General features: G+C 45.7%; 1 protein-coding gene across 1 annotated transcript in view; it reads right to left on the bottom strand.

Annotated features, from left to right (window-relative positions):
• Positions 1 to 350: 350 nt before the first annotated feature.
• LOC144937957 (gamma-synuclein-like) overlaps positions 351 to 27,001 on the bottom strand; it is a 34,261-nt gene continuing 7,610 nt past the window's right edge. Inside the window, exons 2-6 of the mRNA XM_078865607.1 lie at positions 19,675 to 19,800; positions 8,245 to 8,286; positions 7,367 to 7,497; positions 5,491 to 5,568; positions 351 to 1,978 (exon numbers count right to left, since the gene is read on the bottom strand). Of these exons, the coding sequence (XP_078721733.1) occupies positions 1,964 to 1,978; positions 5,491 to 5,568; positions 7,367 to 7,497; positions 8,245 to 8,286; positions 19,675 to 19,795 (387 nt within the window). The 5' untranslated portion in view covers positions 19,796 to 19,800 and the 3' untranslated portion in view covers positions 351 to 1,963. The remainder of the gene's footprint in view (positions 1,979 to 5,490; positions 5,569 to 7,366; positions 7,498 to 8,244; positions 8,287 to 19,674; positions 19,801 to 27,001) is intronic.

Below are 27,001 nucleotides of genomic sequence, written 5' to 3'. Positions count from 1 at the left end.
TAAGTACGGTACAACAATTGATTTTTTTTGTACTGTCCCTGCGGCCCACTACGTCGAGTTATTTTCTCAGATGGCAAACGTGTGAACCATTATTCGTCTTTTACTGGAATCTGCACTTTTTATGATGGGTTTTTTGTTGTTGCACATTTGTTTGGACAGATTTTATATCCCGCACCTTCACATCCGCACTTCTACACGGCACACAATTCCTCAACCATGCTCTCACCTGCTTCACGTAACATGCGTATACACGTCTCGAATTGTACACATGCCGCTGATGCCCTCTCACCTCATCATCGCCTCTATTAGTCACTGTATTTATTCCATCTTTGAATGCTTAGCCAATAAACCAATCGTCCGGTGGCTTCTCTCACGGGTCTCATCAGCACCGTCTGGCTTCAGGTCTGCAACCACGGTCACCTGCATCGGTAAACTGCATGCCCTCCTCCATCCCGCACACGTGCCCCGCTCTTTGCAACCACCTGATGATACGTACAGCACGCTGCAGTCGTGCTCGAGTCAACGTTCGAACGCTTCTCGCAATATCCTGCCGCAAAATCCCGAGAATTATCAGCAAGCATGCATTTTGAGACCAGATGCTTGTTTGATAAAGATGCTTCGTTGGAAGTAAAACTCACCTGATCAACACAGTCACGTACGCACATATTACTAATACTACTACCTCAAACACCCATCTCATTACACTAAAGTTAGCCTTTCTTCCATAGCGATCGATGTGGTCCATAAACATGCTTTGAACATACAATTGACAAAATCACTCTGGCTACATGACCCTAAAAGCCACTGGCCAAAACCACAACGTGGCGTCGGTTGCTCAATGCAGGCCTGTTTTAACATCCACAGAAAGTTTTGTTTCCTCATCATTGCCGAAGTGAGACATTCATCCGGTTGTCTGCATTGCTCCAGTTTGATTGGAGGAATCTGTCATGCATTCCATATTATCCACTGTTTCATGCATGCCATTTGAATCGTTCGCGAATGACTGGAATATCCATGCTATCACATATCACCTATTTATCACCTGGTTTCAAACACGTACATAAATAAACACTGGAGTGTAAAATCTGATTCCTGGTAATCTGGGCTACACATCTACGCATTGAAAAATATAAACTCTAAAAGAATAATAATAATAATAATAAAAATACATCTGTGTATGCAAGTGCATGACCAAAGTATGCATTCAGTACCATTACACAGGGGCCAAATACAAATCACGGCTGCAATTCGCTCCGCGCAATTGTCTCATAACTACTCATGCATTAACGTTAGGCAAGATGTTTGGAGTTGCTGATTGGAAGAGACCTCTCAGCAACACGGGACACACGTTCTGTCTCTCGCTCTCCGACAAACGCGGTGTCACCGACGCAACCTGGTCCCTGCATGCATTAGAATTCCGGGCACGCGTGGGAGAATGTCCGAATGAGTCCAGATGGATGGGTTTCATCGGTGTGTCACTTTCGTTAAGATGCCCAAACAAAGCGAATGAAAGTCTAATAATAGCAACTGGGAAAGGATTGTTTTTTTACACACACTGCATGCCTAGTTTGTGTGGATTTGCATGCATGTGCGTGTAGCCTACATACGGTATTGTGTGTGTATGTGTGGGTATATACGCGTGGCCGTGTCTGCGTTGTGCGCGATGCATTCTAAACCTCACCTAGCTGCCCGTGTGCCACATTTACACGCCGTGCTATTTGCCTATTGCTACAGAAAGCATGTAATGCCATCGTGTTGCACTAATGAGGTCTATACATTTTTGCTTAATTAAAACATCTAATATTATAGTTTACTCTAGTTTATTTAAATAATGTACCGCCAATAATATATTTGTTTTAATAGTTTTAAAATGACGGAGCGAGCACGGCCTTCTTCCCCAGACCCCCTCCCCTACCCATGTCGGTTATTTGTTATTTTATAATTTTCGATCTTCTGCGGCCTCTCACATCATGTCCGCCTGTGAATATAAAGCAAAGCACAGTTGCATACGATTATTTTAACAAGCTTACATTTTACTTCGAGCGATTTAAACCACGTAAAGAAGACCGTATTTCTCGTTCGTATTATCATCGTCACCACGTGTCGTGATGGGTATTGCAAAATATGACCGTGTCCGTCTGGTGCTCACCAATTTGCATTGGCTTCTGGTTGCCAAACGAACACATTAGGGGCCGTCCATAAATGACGTCACGCGATTTTGGACGATTTTTACCCCCCCCCCCCCCCATTAGTCACATGGCGTCACAAAAAGTCAGACCCCCCCTAAACTATGACGTCACAAAACTCTGCCCCCCCCCCCGCCAAAATAAAATATGCTTCAAATCGCTTTAAACTATTGTCATTGTAGTGCGTATTTAGTGTGGCGCTGCACTCTGATGTTGTAGGAGAAAACATTTATCAAAAAGTATATTTAATTAAGTAGAACGTGTTGTCTATATTTATTTAAAGTTGCGCATTTTGATGTGACGTCACATTTCTCACCCCCCCCCCTCGTCACACATCGTCACAAATGTCTGACCTCTCCCCCCCCCTAGGTGCGTGACGCCATTTATGGACGGCCCCTTATGAGGTCGCGCTCATTACACACAAAGTGCTTGCCACAAATTAACCACAATACCTTGCTGATCTAGTAAAGGAGCGTAAACCCCATCATACAAACTCCGGATATCCTCACAGCTGCGGCTTTTGGTTAACCGTGGAACAAAGAAGGTCACCGCATCGCGTGTTTTTAGATGAGCTTCTGTGGACGTCTGGAACGCTCTTCCTTCCGATATTAGAAAGCCACTGGAGCTATGCACTTTTCAATCTAGATTGAAAACTAATATCTTTAGAACTGCTTTTTGTGTTTAGTTTGCTGTCCTTCCCCTGCACCTCCGATTTTCGCGGTTGACTACGTACGGTGCAAATGAAGTTCAACATACGGCACATGTATGAGCCATCTCCCTCCATAGCCGCCCTTCCACCCCGATCCCCAACGTTTCCAGAGACGATAAAAGAACGAGCACCTGCCCTGCCCATAACCCACAAACTATTCTAACCCAAACCCTTAAAGCTCAACAAAACACGCTGGCCTCTCTGAGGCTAGTTGAGTCGAAAAGCTGCTAATGCGGGCTTTGACTATCAACAATCGTTGCATTGCTGATAGCGAGAGCCACTGAGAGATGGTCGTGATGAAAAACCGTTGATCCTAGCAAACGGTGAGGCACCAGAGTGACGCAGTTAAGGCCCCAAAGGTTGCAAGAGAAGGTTGGAAACACCGGTATTAAACAAATTAATTATTTGGCGAGGCCGCGTTGGCAGTGAAGCACAAGCACAGTCAACAAAGAACTCCGCGCTTCTCGTCACCAACGCTGCCTTCAAATAACAAAAGAATGCAATCTGCCACGTTAACGGGCAATGTCCCATCTGCATGGGTTTTTTTGTGCTACGAAGAAGCGCCATTGCCCAAAACGTCGCCGATTATGGATATATATTTTCTTCTTTTAAGGCCACGGTGTTGATAACGAGTGTGTTGAGTCCTTTGGAACGCGTATGTTGTGAAGTGGAGCACTGTTATTGGATTTAATCATTTATAATTAGTTCGAACAATACATATGCATAATAGATGTTTTTTTGGGTTATATCGCGTAATTATAAATGTCGTTAAACCCACCACCACCCCACGCAGCCAATTAGTAAGGTTTGTCACGTAAACAAAACATGCCAATTCGTTGCTAGTACAGCACACCGGTTGTGTTGGAGAGTAAACCCACAACATTTGTAATTCAAGTTTCGCCAGTAATTACAACGAGCATGATGCGAGTGTGGGTTTACTTTCCAACACACCGGTGTGCTGTAATCATAACGAATTGGCACGTTTTGTTTACATGATAAACCTTACTAATTGGTTGTGTCAGGTGGTGGCGGGTTTAACGACACATTTATACAGGGTGCTTAAAAAATGTTAACACTCATATGGGACTGTCGTTTTTAGTGGAAAAAGAACGGATAATAAACTGTAACATGATAAAAAAAAAATTATGTTAATAGCTTCAGAAAGTCAAAGAGTCTCCACTTTCACTATGGGAACCTCATTTGCCAGTAAAAATATGAAAATTGGTTTTTTACCCTTCTATCTGATGACGCCTTTTGGCGTCATCTGGTCCAACCCATGTGAGACTAGGCTCTAAGGAAAGCTGTCTCGGGTGTGGACCAATCAACTTCAAGGACAGTGCACATTATCAGAGTTATGTTCTTTTGTTTGTATTATGACTGCAGGTATTGCGGTCTATGCAAACATGACTCCTTGTAAAAAGGTGTCAGTTTTGTTGCCAGATAGAAGGGTAAAAAAACAATTATCGAGTCTCCACTTGTTCGCCATCATTGTCAACACACGTGGCCTGGAATCTTCTCCAGGTGGTCTCCAGAGCACGGAGGCACATTTCTTATGGTATTGTTGCAAATTCTCAGAAGTGTTACGCACTCTGTATTTACGCAATACAACCCAAAAAACCTCTTATGGATAATATTGGTCGCGATACATGTGCAGTCATTTGTCATTCCACGATTGGATTAAGGCCTCCACACACAAATGCTAGTCAACTGGGATTGTTTGACCATACTTAACCATGTTGGTTCGTGCGGGTTTGACAAGGCTGGAATAGGATTTGTTCAGATACCACCCACCAGTGATGTGAGCCACAGCTAACATATTCTTGTATTCGTGTGTCATTGAGGTAAATATAGAGTAGTGTCTATAACCACAGCACACCCACAAATTGACTTCATCATCAGCATCAGCTGTGATCATTCCATTGTAGAATAAAGGTCTCCCTAAACCGCCACCATCTCTCAATGGATGGCTTTATGCACTGGGAATTTTTCAGTCTTGAATGTAGAAAGAGTATAAAAGCATACGCCTGCAGGAACACTTGAGTTCTGAATAGTGACTTACCATTAAACATGGAAACGTTGGGCAAAACGTTGGTTAACGTTGAACCAATGTTTTGCATGTTTACTGTGTGGGACAAGGAAAGGAGAGGGAGGACAAGGCCCCTAAAATAATGTTCCAGGTCGAGTTAAAGTTATCATAAGACGTTGTGCCAACTTCAGAGACTCCTCTAACTTACGAACATTCGACTTACAAACTTTCAGAGATACGAACAAACCTGTCCGTATGTCCAGTTGCCTGTTCGGACCGAGAGTCGTAAGTTTCAACTGCCGCGCAATAGATGGCGGCGGTGGCATCTACATCTGCAGAACATAAAGAACCGGTGGCGTCTACATCTACAGGAGATTATACAACTTTTAAAGCCATTCCCCGTGTTTAGTGTACATGCCGTACAACATGTTTGAAATCGACAGGAGTAGCGTTGGACTTACGAACAGACCTCTGGAACCTAACTCGTCCGTTAGTAGTGGAGTCCCTGTGTTTATGCTTTAACTGTTAATCATCTCATTGTACATGACAGGAGGATTGTTTCCACGTACCTGAGGCTCCCCCTGCTGGGCAGGTGGCTCAACCTCCTGTTCACCTGGCTCCGCTCCTGGCTCTGCCCCTGGCTCAGTCTAAGATGAAAAGAAAGGGGTTTTTAAAGACTAACAGAAATTAATTGAAGCCTTGTAAAACTTAAGGCAACCTTAACTTTATGGGTTCTGTCGAAATGAATCGCGGAGCGTTGCCGTGGAGTAAAATGTCTCAACAGTTAAAACATTACATTTGTTTGTAAAACAATGATATCAAAGTGCGACATGAATTCTTACATAAAACCAACGACATTACATCGATAACTTGTTTAAAAAAATACATCAATGGCATTAAGTAAAACTTCATGAAATTATGCCAAATATCGTGCTGCCCATCCAACCCTCCATCCATTCGTCGGTAATTTTGTGCACACGATTGTGTGACTATTCATGACACCCATTTTAAAAAATGTGTTGTTAAGTCACGTGCATTAACGTAGTAGTTAGCATACAATAAGAATACTTAAATATCCGTAATTTACCAAGATGCCTCAGCGAATCTCACGACTATATTTTTTATAGGAGTGTTATCCGTTTGGATGTTTGGCCAATTCCATTTACCGAATGTTTTGGCTCATGGGAGGAAAGCAGAGAAACCTGAATAAATCGCAGGCATACAATGTGATGAGACTCGAGGAACAAGGATTCAACAAGCAACTTGCTGTGACTACCCATCTCGCGGAAACCTTGCAGCCCAACAGGTTTTGGAGTTGTACAAAACCCGGGCGACGCCCCCACCCAACTCTTACGTCGTGACCGCGAGGTCACAGCCACGCGCGTGCGATGCTGTCGCCGACATGCATGGCTTGCACTCGGTCAAGTCCATTGTTCCGTTTACGATTTTGACCGTCGAGCTGCAAAAACGTAACTCATTTCGTACGGACGCTTCAAGTATGCTGACAGTCTGTGCCGCGCTTCACTCCCAGCGGGCTCGCCGGGACAGCGTATATAAGTCGAGAGTGGTGCTTCAAATCACGTTTCGCGTGCCCACGCTGCGAACTCAAACCGGTCTCTTGGCACAGTGATTTTTTTGCGCTTTAATCCAGCGCGTGAGGGTTTCCGAATGTTGATGCTGAATCTTGAAATGTGAGCCTCGAAACCGAGGGACAAGCACATTACATCTTCGCGTTTGCTCTGCTCGCCCATAAAACTAATTTTATGCGCAGAGTGTAAATTGGCTTTGACGCGCAATTCACGGCGCGCGCGCACTGACTGAGAAGTTAAACAAAGCGGTAACACATCATTAACGCCGTGGGCACATTCCAATTTTCACTTCCTCCAGATGATATTGAAGGCCGTGGCCAAGTCGCGTGTTGATTATGCGTGTTAATGGGGTTGCAAACATGGAGCATCTAATATGTCAGATGGGACTTGTGTCCTCTGGGGACCAGCAAATCTCAATTCAAAAGAGCTCCTCCAAGCCATCACTTCAGACCAAATGAAAGGCACTCAGGTTGAACATAAAAGCCCTGTGGCTGAACACTTATACTGAACAGTTAACCCTTTGGTCAGTGTATGAGGCACTCAATTTCATAAGTGGCTCTTAGGTTATGTAAGGAAAGACCATGGGCTTCACAAGCTGGGTTTTAATGCTGGCAGTGGCTTATAGACTGAGTGAGCTGTACATTTCACGATGTGATAGGAATGTTCAGCTGATGGTGGCCATACCCCGGTAAACATGTAACGTCGGGCCAACGTTGGCATGCAGTTGGAACCGCTCGCCCAACGTTGCCCCCAACGTTCCACGTTTCCTGTGCAACTGACCTAACGCACTGTGCTAGATGGTCTAACGTAAGTCAGCCTCACGGTTTGCTGTTGGCGGCGCGGCGTGCGTGCGTACCGGTTCCACGGGGATGCCTGCAGCTGCGGCGACATTCTCGGCTCCCTCCACCGTCTTCCCTGCCACCGTGTTGACGCCGCTCACGACCGCACCGCTCACAGCCTGCGCCGACTCCTTGGTCTTCTCGGCCACTGCACGGGAGGATGTGGAGCGAGAGCGTGGGAGGTTTGGGGAAGGGGAACAATTAACTGAGGTTCGTTTCATCGACCCCCCCCCCCCAGAGGGATAATCGAATCTGTAAATGACAAACAAAGACCCGTCATGAAACAACAAAAAGAGTGCAGGCCGGAGGGACGATGGGCAGGTTGACTTCGTGCCGGGATGTGAATTCACAGCTTTTACGACAGTGAGATCGCCGCTGCAACCACGGTGCCGTCCATCAGCCGTATTTAATAATTCCAATGCAGAACGAGAGAGTCCGTTTCGAGGATTGATAAGTCAATGCGTTGATGCTGGCTGGAACATTTGTAAGGGGCAGGGGGTGAACTCGCAATCTTCTCACACAACGGGTGACACAGTAATCTACTTCGTGCAGCTTAACCCATATTACGGTTGGACAAACTTCCGGTAATGGAAGACAAAAACTAATTCTTAAATTATAAAAAAATGCACAAACACCTTGACCTGGTGGCTCATGACTAAGCATGCAATCATCCTGCCTTGTGCATCGCCGCTTCATCAAATGTGCACAAAGTGTTTAAATAATGAACGCGTCGTGTTATTCTCCTCGTGGTTAATTAAGCATGTTTTGTTCAGGACAGGATGCCGAATAATCCAGCTAATGTAATCCGAAACGCTTAAGAGAACACATTTTGCAATTAACATTCATGCGACGGCTCCACTGTTAAAGTGGCGAGGGACACGTAGTGAGCACGTACCTGTGTTAACGCTGTTCACAACACCTTCTTTGGTTTTGGTGCCTGGCAAGCACAACAGTTTGAATGGTTAAACTCGATTAAACTTATTGCATACACTTCATAAGCAATAATACGGCAAACAACGACTGATTGCAAAAAAACAGGTCACGAACGCATTTCTATTTTTTTTTAAGGCGGCGTTAGCTACGAGTGAGTTGAGGTTTGTTGATGATGTTGTTGTCGATCGTGCTTGTGCACTGCTGCCAACGCAGCAGCAGCAGCAGCATCATCACCAAATAATGTATCTCACGTGTAAAATAATGTATCTACATATCTGATCGGGTGGCAGTGAGGTCAGAGCACTCGACTCACAATCGGAAAGGTTTGCGAGTTTAAAGCCAGGGTATTTGACGTTGCTCACTATGCTTTTGAGGTTGACAAAAAGCCTGCCAGTTTGTCCGATTCGTACAGGCTGCTGGCACGGGAATGTGGAATTGACACATAGACTAAAGGACTAAAGGGCCCGCTCGTGTAAATGTGCCCCCCTCCACTGCTTGTATGATCAGGGATTCATATTGACTTTGACTTGGCCATATGCTTATATGTCTTAATAGGATTTAATATTACAAATACTAACGCTGTGAACGTGGCACAAAGAAGCAATGATGGATCGCTGTGTCTCCTCGATTTTAGGCCAGGAGTACTAATGGCTCTACAGAGGATTACATCGTACTTAATTATAAAACGTTTAGACATTTTAACACTCGGAGCGGGAATATGCCAAATTACACAAGAAACTAAAATGTACGTGGTGATGTTTTTTTTTATCACGGTAATATGCCGAGACCAGGAGCTTGTTTTTTTGAGAAACTGATTTAATCGTGGTCAGTAACCTTGCATCCAAACCTCGGCCCTGAAGGGAGGCTGCCTCAATTTGCTCTGACACGATCCTCTCACTCTGAACCACCTCGGCCTTAAACGAATTGTGCGTGTTAACCATTTGCGCGCAGTAATTCATTCAGTTAGTATGCACAACCACAGCTACGGCACAGTGAAGCTCCTCGATACTTGTTTTGAAAGATAAAAACTAAACTAAACGCGAATATTCTACTGGGAAATTTTATGATGTTAAACAAATGTGTTTTTTTCACGAAACAGAAAAAAAAATTAAAACCCCCAACTGCATCTTTTTTTTCGTTGGCAATACACACGGCTCGTTCAAATTCGAGTCGACACAATGCATTCGTGCTGAAACGTGGGCGCGAGGCCGGTCTCGTCTCCATTGGCGACTCTTTAGCCAGAGATAGAAATTCCGCATTTCCGTGTCAGGGGCAAGTCTATCTAAACTAAATCAAAATGTCAACTGCCAATGAACTTCAGTGAGACTGGTACTCATGACTTTGTCCCCGAGAAAATGATTGGCTGAGCCAATCATCACATTATAATTATGATACAATTATGGCAGTTCCTCGAAATGTGGCCCATGTCAAATTTGATAGTCAGCTATAAAAAAAACCAAGGGGGTTCTGAATGAGAAACATTAGGCCACAGATTTACTTAAAATTGCAATACTGCAGCCGCAAAGGGCTTTGTTGAACTCTTTGACAGTAGACTTTAACTTGATGTTTTACCACTAAAATATCCCTCTGAGGTCTAAGTTTCAACTAGTAATGGCATTGCCCTATAAGTTGTATAGGGTCATACAATGCTTGTTCCGGTGGGGCTACATTTGGATTGGTTTTATTTCTGTAGGAAGAGAAATGTCCAGACATACACGCATGCACATCGTAAATACTTTTAATTGCACACAAATTACTGCTTAAATAGACGTACAAAAAACGAAAAGTGGCTTCTTGTTTCTCACAGATTGTTTGAGGCAAAGTGAACATTAAAAACCCTTTTGCGTGTTTTTTCAAGAGAATGCCATTGTGCGGTAGTGTCACACAACGTCCATCTCCTCTTGATGGCCCTGATAGTGCTTTTGTTTTAGCAGTCGATTACCCATTGTGACAAAACAGTAATAAATGTACAATAAATATGCCCTCTGTTGCTTGTGCAGCATCCATAGCTGCAGTCGTATCTAGACGTTATACACATTGAAACTGTATCACATATTTAAAAAAAAAATGTGTTTCAAAGTATCGTCTGCCTGCTCAAAAGAGCATGGGATGGTCCCCATTTTTCCTTGGCAGCAATGAACCAGTGGTGGAAAATGTTACGTGTTTCTGATGGGAGCCAGTCTATCTGTATCACAACCATCGTTAATGTCCCACATAGCGGTAATCATTATATTGACTCCAGAGGTATCAAGGACATGCATCTTGTGAGCCACTCACTCTAATCACTTACAGTACTATCTGGCCAGATGAAATATGAATTGTTATTTATAATTAAGTTGCAGAACATTTTCAAATGAGACCTGAGCTACAATACTCTAGAAAATACGTCACACGATATTGACAACCGTATTCACTCGACAGCAAAACCATCTGTCTGGTGAAATTACCCAGTGGCTGTGGAAGGGATTGAACCTTTGACGCTTCATAAGGTGGCCCAGTGGTGAGCGTCGTGCCGACTGCGAGGCTGCCCAGCTGCCTTTGCCATGACGCCATGGGCTTTGTCGCTTGAGATTCATGCCTTTGCAGCTCAGAGTAGTGGCGTACGTCCGTGTCTTGACAATAAATTAAACATTCATGACAACACGCCACCACACAAAATGAGATATTGACTGGCAGCAGCCAATAACCATCCCAGCGCTGTATCGAATTTAAGTATTTGTTATTTCCCAGGTCATTGGCATGGATGCAGTTCATTTGTCAGTGCAAGTCGAATCCTTATTTGGAACATAGAGGAAGGATGCTCATTTAATCACCAAAATGTGATTAAACATCCACCCTATTGACAGCTAGTGGGATTTCAGAAACAATGTATCCTGATCATATTTGTTTAAATGAGGAAAATCCTGAACTGGTTTTGACTTCACCGAGTCTAAGCAGCAGGTTGTGTCCACTGCAACAGAAGCTACTGGTGGATAATTTTCATGAACTTTCCAGAATTCGTCTGGGTGTTGTTGTGAATAGACCACACGACTGACAGTCAGATGGTTGTGAGTTAAAATATTGCCTGTGGATCAACTCAGCCTAACATCCCTCGGGGGGGGGGGGGGGGTCAACAAAACCATGAGCACTTTGCAGGACGTCAGTAGCCGTTGTTACATGCTCAAACTGGCCCCCGCCATAGGAAGGGAGAATTTCCACCACTGGCTCAAGGCCACTAATGCAGCCAAGCACCACCCCATGCTCTGGACACCTTTAAGCAGGACAGAGATCCCCCATGTGGCTTTTAGCAGACTGTTGGGGCCTTTGTCTCCCCAATGCTGATGTTTACACACCACACCAGGTACTCATTTCAGTCTGAGTTAACTTAGGGGAAGCACACGACCAGTTCACATATTCACCACTGTTATTGGTGACGAGCGGGAATCGAACTTGGGTCACCGAGTTCGTAGCGCAATGCGCTACCCGCTTAAAGACGCTATTAAACACACTATTAGCGTCGCAATGGGATATCACTTTGCCGTGTAAAAGCACTATCTTCCATCAAATAACAGCTCAGGCTCTAGCACCCTCCTGAATAAAAAAAATACATACTTACGAGTTCGTAACATTTCGTGAACGAGTCAAAGGTCTGTGCTAAAAATACACAATTGCAAAGCAGGAGACTTGCTGTTGACATTCAGTCACTTTCCAGGCTCTTGCTGCTGGTTTGGTCACCTGCAATGGCATGCAGTGAAGTAGTCGCTGGTGCCCGTAGGACACACAGCGTGACATACGTTTACTAATTTGACTTTCAAAATGTGAGATGAATTAAAAACCATTCAAATGTCTCCCTTCGAGACTCCTTATCAGGAGGGTCCAGCATGCCTGTCAACCCCTTATCAGCGCCCTACCTTGTTACAGACCAATTCAGACCGTATTGGTCACCCCGTGCCCTTTATAAATCTCAACGTTCATCCTACAAAGTCCCATCACGAGGGAGAAACACAAAAAAAGACAAAACATTATTTTGCCCGTATTGAAACGACTGTACGCCGTATGGACCTGAAAACTCAATTTCCCTGTACAAGAATACGGCAACACCGTATGGGTTGACAGCTGTGGTTCAGTTCCCCATCGAGTATATTGTGCCAAGACATCAATGCGCTCGCAGGAAACTCGCCCCTTACTTACGATGTTCTCAAATTCCGTGGTTCTATTGCCTACTTGCAGTGCGCTTATATACAACGAAGTTGCTGCCATTTTTACAAACGGTCGATTGAGATATCGGGGCTGGTGGATTGTGTGAGAAATATTAGTATTTTTCGATGTGGAGATGGATTATATGTGAGGGAGGCAAATGGTCTGCCTGTTTATGTTGTTATTGATATTCTTCACGATGCTAATGAGCATTTTGAGTCACGCATTGTTACTTTGCGTCGAGCGACTACCCCGTGACATGGGGAGGAGGTCCTCGGCTTTGGCATCGGCAGTTCAATGGCGGCGTTGACTTGGGCAGGCCTGGCTCTGCTTCTAAGGCACTGTGTGTCGAGGCCTTGAAAAACAACGCTTGCTGGGGTTGTGTGCTCCCGTAGGCGCTGTGTGGGTTGTGTGAGAAATGTTTGTTAATATTTGTTTTTATGTGGGGACAGATATCTGAGGGAGACGTATCGTCTGCTCGTTTATTTTGTCACTGAGATGTCGAGTCACGTTCTTAGGCGGCTCAGAGTGCCTCCGCTGCTCAAATGAGAGTGGCCGCAGTGCTCCTCTCTGTTAGGGGCACTGCGCCAGGGCCTGTGTGGTAAACCACAGAGCGGTTCTCCGTTTCATTAACCCACGAGGAATGACAGGCAGAGTTCACCCACCACTGGGATTTGTAAGAACTCGCAACCTTCAATTGTGAGTCTACCTCTGTGTGTTTTAGGTATGCCAAACAGGTCACTACTGCAAACTACACTCATCCTGGCCTCTATAGAATTCTCATCCGATTAAACAACATTTACTTGAACGTGACTAATCTCAGCACCACTTTCCCTGGAGTGCCATTACACACTGATAGTTGCAGTTGAAGTAACCGCTCATAGCTCCTTGACGGTGGAATAATCTTACTTGTACCTCCTACAAAAGGGTGCCTCGCACTGGGCTTGATTGAATGTTGCAATAGACTAGTGGCATCTCATCTGGAGCTGCTCCCTTTCCCAGTTTGTTGCTCAGCTATCTGCAGGGGGTTCAGGTAATGACATGAAATTTTCACTCGATAATGAACACTGGCAGAACAATTGGGACAAACTACAGAAATGAAAGCGACGGAGGACAAAGCAACTGCTTGGTTTGATTAACCAGTCTCTCCACAAAGCTTTTGTCAAGTGTCCCAGGGCTTCATCCTAGCACCGTGGCTCTCCGTCACTTATGCCGCCTGCATATGAATGAGGTCTCATGTTGGCACCCACTCCACTCTGCTTCTTAACGAGGCCACCTATTACCGTTACTTGGAGGAGCCTCCTGGGTGCACCGTGGTCTTACCACAGCGGAGGGAATAGCACTCCGCTGTCAAAGCTCTGAGAAATGTCTGAGGTGCGTGGTCTGATGTCCCATGACACACGCAGTGTTCTCAATTCCATACTGCAACCAAGGTCTTGCCATTGGTCTCTCAGATTTTTCCAGTTGCTTTAAATGTATCTGTGCATCGGATGTATATTTTAATTGTATTAAATAATCGTGCATGATGTCGCTCCTGTCCATCTCTCTGACTTTACAAATATGTACTGGGTGGGGAGGGTTAATTTTGAAAGGTAATTCATCTCTGATTACGGATTGATGTAAGTTTTATGGGGGGGGGAAGTATATTTAATCAGATATTTGGTGTTGTTTTAAAGAAATGTAAACTGGTAACTTTGCGTTTGCAATTGATAAAATTATTTACAGCCCCTCATCGTTCCACTATTGAATGACGATCTCCCTACACCGAGCTGGTCATGAGGATTGTTTGACCATACTTCACCCTACTGGTCAGTGTGGGTTAATGGTGGGGGGGGGGGTAGAGTACAGGACCATTTCAGATGTTAAGGGTGATTGTATTCACGCAAGCATTTATGACTGCCATGATAACATCAAACTCAGTAAACGTGATCATTTTGGTTTAATCTTGGAAGGGAAAATTATATTTCAATCCAGGGCCATAACGAGGCTTGCTCAGTGCATGAATGTAGATTAAGCATCAGTTCCCTGAGCCGCACAGCCATCAATTAGTAATTACAAATTAATTACACAGTGATACAATTGTGCGCTTCTTATAATTGTCTTGCAAAGCGTATAATTACCCGATATGCATGCACTTGATACTTGTTGTCATATCTCTCTGTTGAAAGGGACATGGGGCCCGAATCATGTTGTGTTTGGTTTCGTGTTTTTGCTGATATTTCGCAAAATTAAATTGCACCAAATTCCTGTTGCAGTTTTAGGCTAAAATTCCACTGAGTGGAATGGGTGGAGCGGCGTCTTCTATAGCCAATCAGCGGCTAGGGGAGTGGCTGCTGTCACGACGGTAGCCCTGCGTGACCGCCCAGGCTGACCAATTAGGCTCCGTTGTTTTCACACGCGAACACACAGGCAAATGTGTGTATGTATGTAGAACCTATTTCGCATCGTACGTGGCCAATCGTAGGTGCGGGGGAAGGACAACAAACCAAACAGCAGGATGTGTGTGCAATTGTTTTCCACCATTCGCCAAAAGTGCGTATTTTTAAACCGAAGTCAAAAAGATGTCTTAACGCCACATACAACCAACAATAACGATGCTGATGATAATAGATACAAGTAATCGTTTTGATTATGAGCTTAATGATGATAGTGGTTACAATGATGATAAATTAAGATGGTGAATTAAAGCCAATTATGATGATTTATGAAGCTAATGAAAATAAAGAAAATTGATGATGTGACCCCAAATCTGATAATCCCACACCAACCCTTATCCTGTGACGATCCACCAACTCTGGCCTCCGAAGCGCCAGATTAAGATATGCACACTCTACTGGCCATCTGTGAAAAAGAGCTTTATAGCTCATCGGATTCTCCCAGTCGATATAAAGATTCTGATTCACTTAAGTCGCCGTGAGGGGGGGGCGGGGGCACCAAAGAGCCACCACTGGTATTTGACACGGCCTGGAATTGAACTCATGGTATCGAATTCGTAGTACAGGGTGGTCCAGATGTCTTGTGACCCCCAATTAGTTGACCCCTATCAATTGTTTTTCCTTTGCTTATTCATTTCTGTTTTCACGCCCATCGGTATAAATTATTTTTTTGTTATGTTTTAGAGAATTAAATGGGGGTCACAAGACATCTGGACCATCCTGTACAATGCGTGAGTCACTGCACCACTGCTCCCTACAAATCCATAACGTTCAAAAGCAGTGGATTAACTAAAGGTGTGTAAAATGATTTGTGAACATTGCAAGAGCAAGGATCAAATTATGTCAACCTTGGATGAATGCATCAACGAGGATAGTGCATACGGAAATACAGTGCAATGCAGGATTAGGTTTACAGTTTCTAACGTTGGGTCAGTCAGTGGATATATGACAACACTAGCCAGTAGCTCATTGCCAGTGTCCTGAGATTCAGTTGTATTTTCTATCGTATGCAATTCCAAATTGTTTTGTATTTTAAGCCCATCATATGATTGGAAATCATTTTACGGTGTTGCCACGTCGAACGCGTGGGTTTTCTCCAGGTTTGCCATTTTCCTCCCTGTTATGTAACAGGATGCACCGTCTGGTGCAATGTGCGATAGTAAAAAAAATATGATGTCGCTCGAGTTAATAATATATATCAAGTCAAGGGCACGAGGATGCTTTGTGACAGCAACGGTGGGCATGCCGTGAGCTGAGTACCCCACCCAGATATATCTTGACAGCTGTGCCATCCCAGCGCAACCACCGTGATTTATTGCAATTTTATTCATACTGGTAACTGTGTTCACACCGGGGTTTTTTGTTTGTTTGTTTGTTTTCACGTTGCTTTGTCCACTTAGGAAAGCCACTGAATTTATTTAAATGTAAAATCATTGGATGTCTTCATTCACGTGGGCAAATCTCGGTGTCTTACTCTTTGGTTTTTTTCGGTAAAGTCACGTAGGTAAAACAATCAATAAAATAAAATAAATGAAAACAACTAAATTAAATCACGACGTTTCGGAGGCAACACAAGCTTCCTTCATCAGGTGTAAAAAAAAGCACAGCAAAATAACTGTAGAGTTAATTTGATTTAATTTAGTTGTTTTCATTTATTTTATTTTATTGATTGTTTTACCTACGTGACTTTACCGAAAAAACCAAAGAGTTATGAATCCTTGCAGTCACGAAAGCTTCAAATCTAGAATCTCTGTGTCTTCCTTGCACAAATGCACATTGTGGTGAGTGCCATCTGAACCAGTACTGGGCCTCCCCTAGGTTGAACTCAGTCTTCAACGGGCACCTGGTACAGCATGCAAACATGAGCGCTGGAGAGACAAAGATGGCTGGGCGTGGTTCTTGCCATACCACATCCTCATGTGCCTTGCTGGATTTAACAGGGGCTCGCTAACAGCACTTACCTCAACGGCATGTAAAAGGCTGCAAGGGGGGCATCTTCGTGTGCTCGTGAAAATGTGTAACATTAGTGGCAAGTGGTGTCTCGACCTGTACTGGGCCACGTCTAGGTCGAGTAACAGGTGCTGTGTTTGCACAGTACCAGGATCTCAATGGGGAGACGCAAGTCGATGGATGTGGTTGCTGGCTATACTCATTTTAATTTAGTGGCACTGGGCCAGCGGTGGAAATTGCACGTTCCTCTTATGTAGGCCAGTCTCTGTACAGACTAGTCCCTGCTACCCATAGACCAATTGATAGCGCATTCATTCAACCCGGAGAGATGGCAGACCGAGTTGGCGGCCTTGGTAAACCCTGACTGGGATTTTAATTCACAACCTTTCAATGGGGAGTTGAGTGTTCTGCCACGTCAGATACTGTATACAGTGAGGGAAAAAAGTATTTGATCCTCTGCTGATTTTGTACGTTTGCCCACTGACAAAGAAATGATCAGTCTATAATTTTAATGGTAGGTGTATTTGAACATTGAGAGACAGAATAACAACACAAAAATCCAGAAAAACGCATGTCAAAAATGTTATACATTGATTTGCATTTTAATGAGGGAAATACGTTTTTGACCCCTCTGCAAAACATGACTTAGTACTTGGTGGCAAAACCCTTGTTGGCAATCACAGAGGTCAGACGTTTCTTGTAGTTGGCCACCAGGTTTGCACACATCTCAAGAGGGATTTTGTCCCACTCCTCTTTGCAGATCTTCTCCAAGTCATTAAGGTTTCGAGGCTGACGTTTGGCAACTCGAACCTTCAGCTCCCTCCACAGATTTTCCTATGGGATTAAGGTCTGAAGACTGGCTAGGCCACTCCAGGACCTTAATGTGCTTCTTCTTGAGCCACTCCTTTGTTGCTTTGGCCGTGTGTTTTGGGTCATTGTCATGCTGGAATACCCATCCACGACCCATTTTAAATGCCCTGGATGAGGGAAGGAGGTTCTCACCCAAGATTTGACGGTACATGGCCCCGTCCATCGTCCCTTTGATGCGGTGAAGTTGTCCTGTCCTCTTAGCAGAAAAACACCCCCAAAGCATAATGTTTCCACCTCCATGTTTGGCGGTGGGGATGGTGTTCTTTGGGTCATAGGCAGCATTCCTCCTCCTCCAAACACGGCGAGTTGAGTTGATGCCAAAGAGCTCCATTTTGGTCTCATCTGACCACAACACTTTCACCCAGTTGTCCTCTGAATCATTCAGATGTTCATTGGAAAACTTCAGACGGGCATGTATGTGCTTTCTTGAGCAGGGGGACCTTGCGGGCGCTGCAACATTTCAGCCCTTTACAGCGTAGTGTGTTACCAACTGTTTTCTTGGTGACTATGGTCCCAGCTGCCTTGAGATCATTGACAATATCCTCCCGTGTAGTTCTGGGCTGATTCCTCACCGTTCTCATGATCATTGCAACTCCACGAGGTGAGATCTTGCATGGAGCCCCAGGCCGAGGGAGATTGACAGTTCTTTTGTGTTTCTTCCATTTGCGAATAATCGCACCAACTGTTGTCACCTTCTCACCAAGCTGCTTGGCGATGGTCTTGTAGACCATTTCAGCCTTGTGTAGGTCTACAATCTTGTCCCTGACACCCTTGGAGAGCTCTTTGGTCTTGGCCATGGTGGAGAGTTTGGAATCTGATTGATTGATTGCTTCTGTGAACAGGTGTCTTTTATACAGGTAACAAAGCACTCCCTTTAAGAGTGTGCTCCTAATCTCAGCTCGTTACCTGTATAAAAGACACCTGGGAGCCAGATATCTTTCTGATTGAGAGGGGGTCAAATACTTATTTCCCTCATTAAAATGCAATTCAATTCATAACATTTTGACATGCGTTTTTCTGGATTTTGTTGTTGTTATTCTGTCTCTCACTGTTCAAATAAACCTACCATTAAAATTATAGACTGATAATTTCTTTGTCAGTGGGCAAACGTACAAAATCAGCAGGGGATCAAATATTTTTTTCCCTCACTGTAAGCAATTTCCAGAAGTTCCAATATCCCTGTTCTTTCTGGACAAAGCGATGCTCCCAAACTATAACGACAAATTGCTGTAACCATGAACTATTGGTGCACACTCTACATTCGTATGATGGGGACGTATCTCTCCATAAGATAACCATTGTTGAATTTCCACAAAGTTTGACCCATATTATGCCATGCCATTCCATTTAAAATTACTCCAAGGCACCTAAAAACGAAAACTCTCATACATATTTAACGATCTATTCCACATCTATTTATGCAATTCGTGTAAGGTAAAACACTTCCCTTGAACCTTATGAAAATTAAAATGTATCTCCAGTTCTTCTGCTTACCCTTGTGGGTTGTTCGGGAAAATTACATGCACATCAAAATAAATTAATCTTCCAGCTCAAGAGAGCATTCGCTGACACTCATCTTTGTATTTGACCTTGATTCAGCGGTGGAATTTCCACTTTCCCATGACATAGGGTAACACAGCAATTTTTGTTCAATGTCAGGTGGTCAGTGCAGTCAGTGAATGTCGTTAATGCCCCTCCCTGCAACACGCCATCACTGTCTTCTGCTCGAACTTGCGAATGTTGCATAATCATCACCAGACATCAAAGGCCCACTATTAAACTATCCCGTCCTCAGCTCCTGGCGAGACTCATTAAACAGCACCAGACAAAAGTGTGCCATCACGCACACTTGGCCACCTTTGAGTCTCCCGGTGGGAGTTTCTAATTGGATCTCTTGCTCACGAGTGTCCAGTTGCGGGGGGCTGGGGAGGTGTGGGGGCAGTCTGCGTGCGAGGCCGTACCCACGTACATGACGCCCTCTTTGGTTCTCTCGGCCGCCTCGGTGACTCCCTGTTTTGTCTTCTCCACGGCGCCCACGACGCCCTCCTTGGCCATCGAGAAGCCTTTCTTGAACACGTCCATGCTGCCTGCACACATCGATAGCGACCTCCCGTCAATCGTCCATCACATTTCAGTGCGACAGGCAGAGACACTCTGGCCGAGCGGGGAATAATGATGACCACTCTCGGCAGTGGCGTAGCGTGGTTGGCATGGATGGGGCCCTGTTGGAAGGAATTAAATGGGGCCCACTAACCGTCTGCCCTCCATCTCGTCCTAGGCCGGATCCTGGGTTCGGTCGGGCCTGTGGGCCCCGGTACAGCTGCATGACATGCACACTCAATAGCAATGCCACTGCCACCATAATATACCCGCAAACTTAACAATACAGTCAAATTATATCGACAAATTAAAGTACATCAATACTCAAATCAGCATTTGGCGGTGCCCATAATCACTGGAAATCTGGAGCCAGTTGTGGTAATTTCACATGACTGTGGCAATGACCAGTCTGGTCAGCAAAGTGGTGCTTAAATTACGAACCCAGGAAGACATTATGGGCTGAAACAACCCTTGACTGAGATTTGAATTTGCAGGCTAAAGAGTCCACCGTCAGTGCCACTAAACTGGATTTATAAAATATAAACAATCAAATACGTGTATCCTATCTTCTTGGTTCTTTCGGTAAAGTCACGTAGAAGGGAAGTAATAAAATAATAAAAATAAAACATAATAAAATTATTCTCACGACGTTTCGGCCACAACGCAAGTAGCCGTCCTCAGGTGAAAACCAGGTCCGTCGAGGCGTGTATCCTAGTCGTGCTAACGGCACCGAGGCACACTTTTAAAGCATTCCAAACCCCCCTACACATCAACCCATGCCATTGCAGTACAGTCCAAACACACCACTGTAAGCTCCATGCTATATATTATTTGTCGTTCTTACACATCCTCTAGATAGCGTTGTATTTGGCAGTGTAGACAGCCTTCTCTTTACACTTTGGTTCTTTCGGTAAAGTCACGTAGATAGAAAATTAATAGATATAGACGTTTCGGTCGCAACACAAGTAGCCGTCATCAGGTGAGACAAACACAGCAGGAGAACTGCTCCTACGTGACTTAACCGAAAGAACCAAAGAGTATGGATTCCTGCAGTCACGAAAGCTTCAAATCAAGCCTTCTTCATCCCGTCCTGCTGCCACTGCTGCGGCTGCTGCTGCTCACCACGAAGAATGATTTGCATGGATTACACGTGCGTGGCGCTGGTAACCCGGCGAGAGTGACTCGACCCTGGTGTGAGAGATCCACCTCGAGGCTACGTTCCACAGAAGCACAAATCTCGGCGATCGGCTAGTACTCTGTGCAGCTATATGGGAAATACCAGCGATAACAATTGCCTACCAGTCCTGAACCACAGCACTGAACTCCAGCCCTGAACCCCGGCACGGAGCTACAGCATGAACCCCAGCACTGAGCTACAGCATGAACTCCAGCACTGAGCTACAGCATGAACTCCAGCACTGAGCTACAGCATGAACTCCAGCACTGAGCTACAGCATGAACTCCAGCACTGAGCTACAGCATGAACTCCAGCACTGAGCTACAGCATGAACTCCAGCACTGAGCTACAGCATGAACTCCAGCACTGAGCTACAGCATGAACCCCAGCACTGAGCTACAGCATGAACTCCAGCACTGAGCTACAGCATGAACTCCAGCACTGAGCTCCAGCCCTGAACCCCAGCACTGAGCTACAGCATGAACCCCAGCACTGAGCTACAGAATGAACTCCAGCACTGAGCTACAGCATGAACCCCAGCACTGAGCTACAGCATGAACTCCAGCACTGAGCTACAGCATGAACTCCAGCACTGAGCTCCAGCCCTGAACCCCAGCACTGAGCTACAGCATGAACCCCAGCACTGAGCTACAGAATGAACTCCAGCACTGAGATACAGCATGAACTCCAGCACTGAGCTACAGCATGAACCCCAGCACTGAGATACAGCATGAACCCCAGCACTGAGCTACAGCATGAACCCCAGCACTGAGCTCCAGCATGAACCCCAGCACTGAGCTACAGCATGAACCCCAGCACTGAGCTACAGCATGAACCCCAGCACTGAGCTCCAGCCCTGAACCCCAGCACTGAGCTCCAGCATGAACTCCAGCACTGAGCTACAGCATGAACTCCAGCACTGAGCTACAGCATGAACTCCAGCACTGAGCTACAGCATGAACTCCAGCACTGAGCTACAGCATGAACTCCAGCACTGAACTACAGCATGAACTCCAGCACTGAGCTACAGCATGAACTCCAGCACTGAGCTACAGCATGAACTCCAGCACTGAGCTACAGCATGAACCCCAGCACTGAGCTACAGCATGAACCCCAGCACTGAGCTCCAGCCCTGAACCCCAGCACTGAGCTACAGCATGAACTCCAGCACTGAGCTACAGCATGAACTCCAGCACTGAGCTACAGCATGAACCCCAGCACTGAGATACAGCATGAACCCCAGCACTGAGCTACAGCATGAACCCCAGCACTGAGCTACAGCATGAACTCCAGCACTGAGCTACAGCATGAACTCCAGCACTGAGCTACAGCATGAACTCCAGCACTGAGCTCCAGCCCTGAACCCCAGCACTGAGCTCCAGCCCTGAACTCCAGCACTGAGCTACAGCCCTGAACTCCAGCACTGAGCTCCAGCCCTGAACCCCAGCACTGAGCTCCAGCCCTGAACTCCAGCACTGAGCTACAGCATGAACCCCAGCACGGAGCTACAGCATGAACTCCAGCACTGAGCTACAGCATGAACTCCAGCACTGAGCTCCAGCCCTGAACCCCAGCACTGAGCTCCAGCCCTGAACTCCAGCACTGAGCTACAGCATGAACCCCAGCACGGAGCTACAGCATGAACTCCAGCACTGAGCTACAGCATGAACTCCAGCACTGAGCTACAGCATGAACCCCAGCACTGAGCTACAGCATGAACCCCAGCACTGAGCTACAGCATGAACTCCAGCACTGAGCTACAGCATGAACTCCAGCACTGAGCTACAGCATGAACCCCAGCACTGAGCTACAGCATGAACTCCAGCACTGAGCTACAGAATGAACTCCAGCACTGAGCTACAGCATGAACTCCAGCACTGAGCTACAGCATGAACTCCAGCACTGAGCTCCAGCATGAACCCCAACACTGAGGTACAGCATGAACCCCAGAATGAACCACAGCATGAACCCCAGCACTGAGCTACAGCATGAACCCCAGAATGAACCACAGCATGAACTCCAGCACTGAGCTACAGCATGAACTCCAGCACTGAGCTACAGCATGAACCCCAGAATGAACCACAGCATGAACTCCAGCACTGAGCTACAGCATGAACCCCAGAATGAACCACAGCATGAACTCCAGCACTGAGCTACAGCATGAACTCCAGCACTGAGCTACAGCATGAACCCCAGCACTGAGCTACAGCATGAACTCCAGCACTGAGCTACAGCATGAACTCCAGCACTGAGCTACAGCATGAACTCCAGCACTGAGCTACAGCATGAACTCCAGCACTGAGCTCCAGCATGAACCCCAACACTGAGCTCCAGCCCTGAACCCCAGCACTGAGCTACAGCATGAACTCCAGCACTGAGCTACAGCATGAACTCCAGCACTGAGCTACAGCATGAACCCCAGCACTGAGATACAGCATGAACCCCAGCACTGAGCTACAGCATGAACCCCAGCACTGAGCTACAGCATGAACTCCAGCACTGAGCTACAGCATGAACTCCAGCACTGAGCTACAGCATGAACTCCAGCACTGAGCTCCAGCCCTGAACCCCAGCACTGAGCTCCAGCCCTGAACTCCAGCACTGAGCTACAGCCCTGAACTCCAGCACTGAGCTCCAGCCCTGAACCCCAGCACTGAGCTCCAGCCCTGAACCCCAGCACTGAGCTCCAGCCCTGAACTCCAGCACTGAGCTACAGCATGAACCCCAGCACGGAGCTACAGCATGAACTCCAGCACTGAGCTACAGCATGAACTCCAGCACTGAGCTACAGCATGAACCCCAGCACTGAGCTACAGCATGAACCCCAGCACTGAGCTACAGCATGAACTCCAGCACTGAGCTACAGCATGAACTCCAGCACTGAGCTACAGCATGAACTCCAGCACTGAGCTACAGCATGAACCCCAGCACTGAGCTACAGCATGAACTCCAGCACTGAGCTACAGAATGAACTCCAGCACTGAGCTACAGCATGAACTCCAGCACTGAGCTACAGCATGAACTCCAGCACTGAGCTCCAGCATGAACCCCAACACTGAGCTACAGCATGAACCCCAGAATCAACCACAGCATGAACCCCAGCACTGAGCTACAGCATGAACCCCAGAATGAACCACAGCATGAACTCCAGCACTGAGCTACAGCATGAACTCCAGCACTGAGCTACAGCATGAACCCCAGAATGAACCACAGCATGAACTCCAGCACTGACCTACAGCATGAACCCCAGAATGAACCACAGCATGAACTCCAGCACTGAGCTACAGCATGAACTCCAGCACTGAGCTACAGAATGAACTCCAGCACTGAGCTACAGCATGAACTCCAGCACTGAGCTACAGCATGAACTCCAGCACTGAGCTCCAGCATGAACCCCAACACTGAGCTACAGCATGAACCCCAGAATGAACCACAGCATGAACCCCAGCACTGAGCTACAGCATGAACCCCAGAATGAACCACAGCATGAACTCCAGCACTGAGCTACAGCATGAACTCCAGCACTGAGCTACAGCATGAACCCCAGAATGAACCACAGCATGAACTCCAGCACTGAGCTACAGCATGAACCCCAGAATGAACCACAGCATGAACTCCAGCACTGAGCTACAGCATGAACTCCAGCACTGAGCTACAGCATGAACCCCAGCACTGAGCTACAGCATGAACTCCAGCACTGAGCTACAGCATGAACTCCAGCACTGAGCTACAGCATGAACTCCAGCACTGAGCTACAGCATGAACTCCAGCACTGAGCTCCAGCATGAACCCCAACACTGAGCTACAGCATGAACCCCAGAATGAACCACAGCATGAACCCCAGCATTGATATTGACCATCTCAGATTTGCCACCCGTCAGAGCCCTGATTTTCTTTTACTTTTTTCAATTTTGCCTACTGACTTGTTTCTACAAATTTGTTTCCACGAATAAATATAGGAAACATTTTTTGTACGCTGAAAAACGCTTGCTAGTATCTAGTTTGTGTTTTGTATCAAACAGTGCTGTCTGTTTCCATTCAGCTGGAGATCACCACTCATCAACATGTAGTAAGACCGAATTAGGTGCACACACACGCAACTTGGAGGCAACACTATTTATTAAACGGTAAATAATATAACACTCTACATGAGGTGGTGACCACCTTCCTCAACTCACTAACACTCTGGAACACGACACAGACTGGACCAGGCAGGCAACGGCCTGCCTGGCCCAGGACGACGACTCGGGACTTGACGACCGAAGATGTCTTCACCTTGGAGTACAGTCCAACAGCCGCCTCGCTCTCCATTCACACCACGCTTATATCTGGTTTGGCGTGGCTGGCTCCGCCCCGGCGTGGCTGGCTCTCTTCAGGCCACGCCTCCCTTCCCAGGACACGCCTCACTTCCCCCACCTCTGGGAGGGTCCGGATCCCTCCAGCACGTGACCCCCCAGGCACCCCCTTGGGGCCCCCAGCCTTCGTACGGGCCGACACAGTAGTGACCTTTCTCTGTCACTACAAACATATACTATATATGGATCCCTTTGGCTTATCAATCACTATGCAATTAGATCCCTCTATAAACCTGTTTCAATACTGGTCCTCTAGGAAGTCTTCCAGAATTAAATCTCGTTGTTTTCCTTAACCATTCAGGGCCCATCAATTTTTTGTTTAAATCTCGCTCATCCTCCTACTCCTCAGGGGTGGAATATAAACGAAGCCAGGAACAACCATCCACATTAATGCTGTCACCATTTCTATGACACAAACACATTTTTGATCACAACGGGCTCTGTATATTGCACCTAAGCCCAAGAAGTCTGCGACCTAAAATCGATTCACTCAAATGTGTTCTACTTTTAACTCCGACTTTGTGGGCATTTCTGAAACCTGGCTCTTCTCAAAGATCGCTCACTCTGAAAATTTCGATTGCGGGATTTAACACCTTCACTTACCGATCGACTCTCTTCACCAGGAGGTGTCCAATTTTCACACCAAATATACACACAAAATATACACACCAAATATACACACAAAATATACACACCAAATATACACACTAAATATACACACTAAATATACACACTAAATATACACACTAAATATACACACTAAATATACACACTAAACATACACACTAAATATACACACTAAATATACACACTAAATATACACACTAAATATACACACTAAATATACACACTAAATCTCATTACAACCGCTCACCGGTATAATCTGTAACTCATCCAAAGGAATTCTAATGAATCATTATCAAGGTCCAGCTATCGTCACAGGAGTATTTCCATCTTGCATTATGTGACCATCCTTCGATGGGTCATGTTACAGCAATCCATGGGATCTGCGACCTCTTGCTTCCACTTTCAGCTTTATAATCGATTCTCCTCAGCGATTTAAATCCAAATTGCCTACTAAAGCCAACCCCACGCATTTTAAACACTTATAGCGTTATTTATTTATTTAAATTATTTTCTGAACACTTGCCAGGTAAAGCCTCTGATGTAGACATTTAACGAAACAACCTCAGCGATCACTGCTCAGTCACTTTAATCGGATCAACTAAACAAAGTAAAAACATAGCCACCACAAACAACAGCAATAATATTAATACAAATACCATCTTTAAAACATGTTGACCCTACAAATTATTGATAACATCCATTTAATGAATTGGTCTTCAGCCCTTACTACAAATGTGTGATAGAATCCACCTTGTCTGCTTTCAAACAGACAATGTCTGGACTTTATGAATATGCATGCCCGCCTTAAGAAACACAGAGGGCAGATTAGTAATATAACCCCTGGTTAACTTCTGAGCTAAGCAACCTACTCCAACAAAGAAACACAGCATGAGCCATAGCAAGGGAATAAAAAACTCCTGTACATCCCCGACGTTTTAGAATTAACTGTAATCAGTGCACTGCTAAATAAATAAATAACCCAAATCGAGATACTTTAAACAATCCAGAGACCGTTCCAAAGTTAATCCT

This window comes from Lampetra fluviatilis, chromosome 20, assembly GCF_964198595.1.
Source record: "Lampetra fluviatilis chromosome 20, kcLamFluv1.1, whole genome shotgun sequence".
NCBI classification, from domain to species: domain Eukaryota; kingdom Metazoa; phylum Chordata; class Hyperoartia; order Petromyzontiformes; family Petromyzontidae; genus Lampetra; species Lampetra fluviatilis.
The sequence above is the reverse complement of the archived record's forward strand: the minus strand, read 5'-3'. Positions and strand labels throughout refer to the sequence as shown.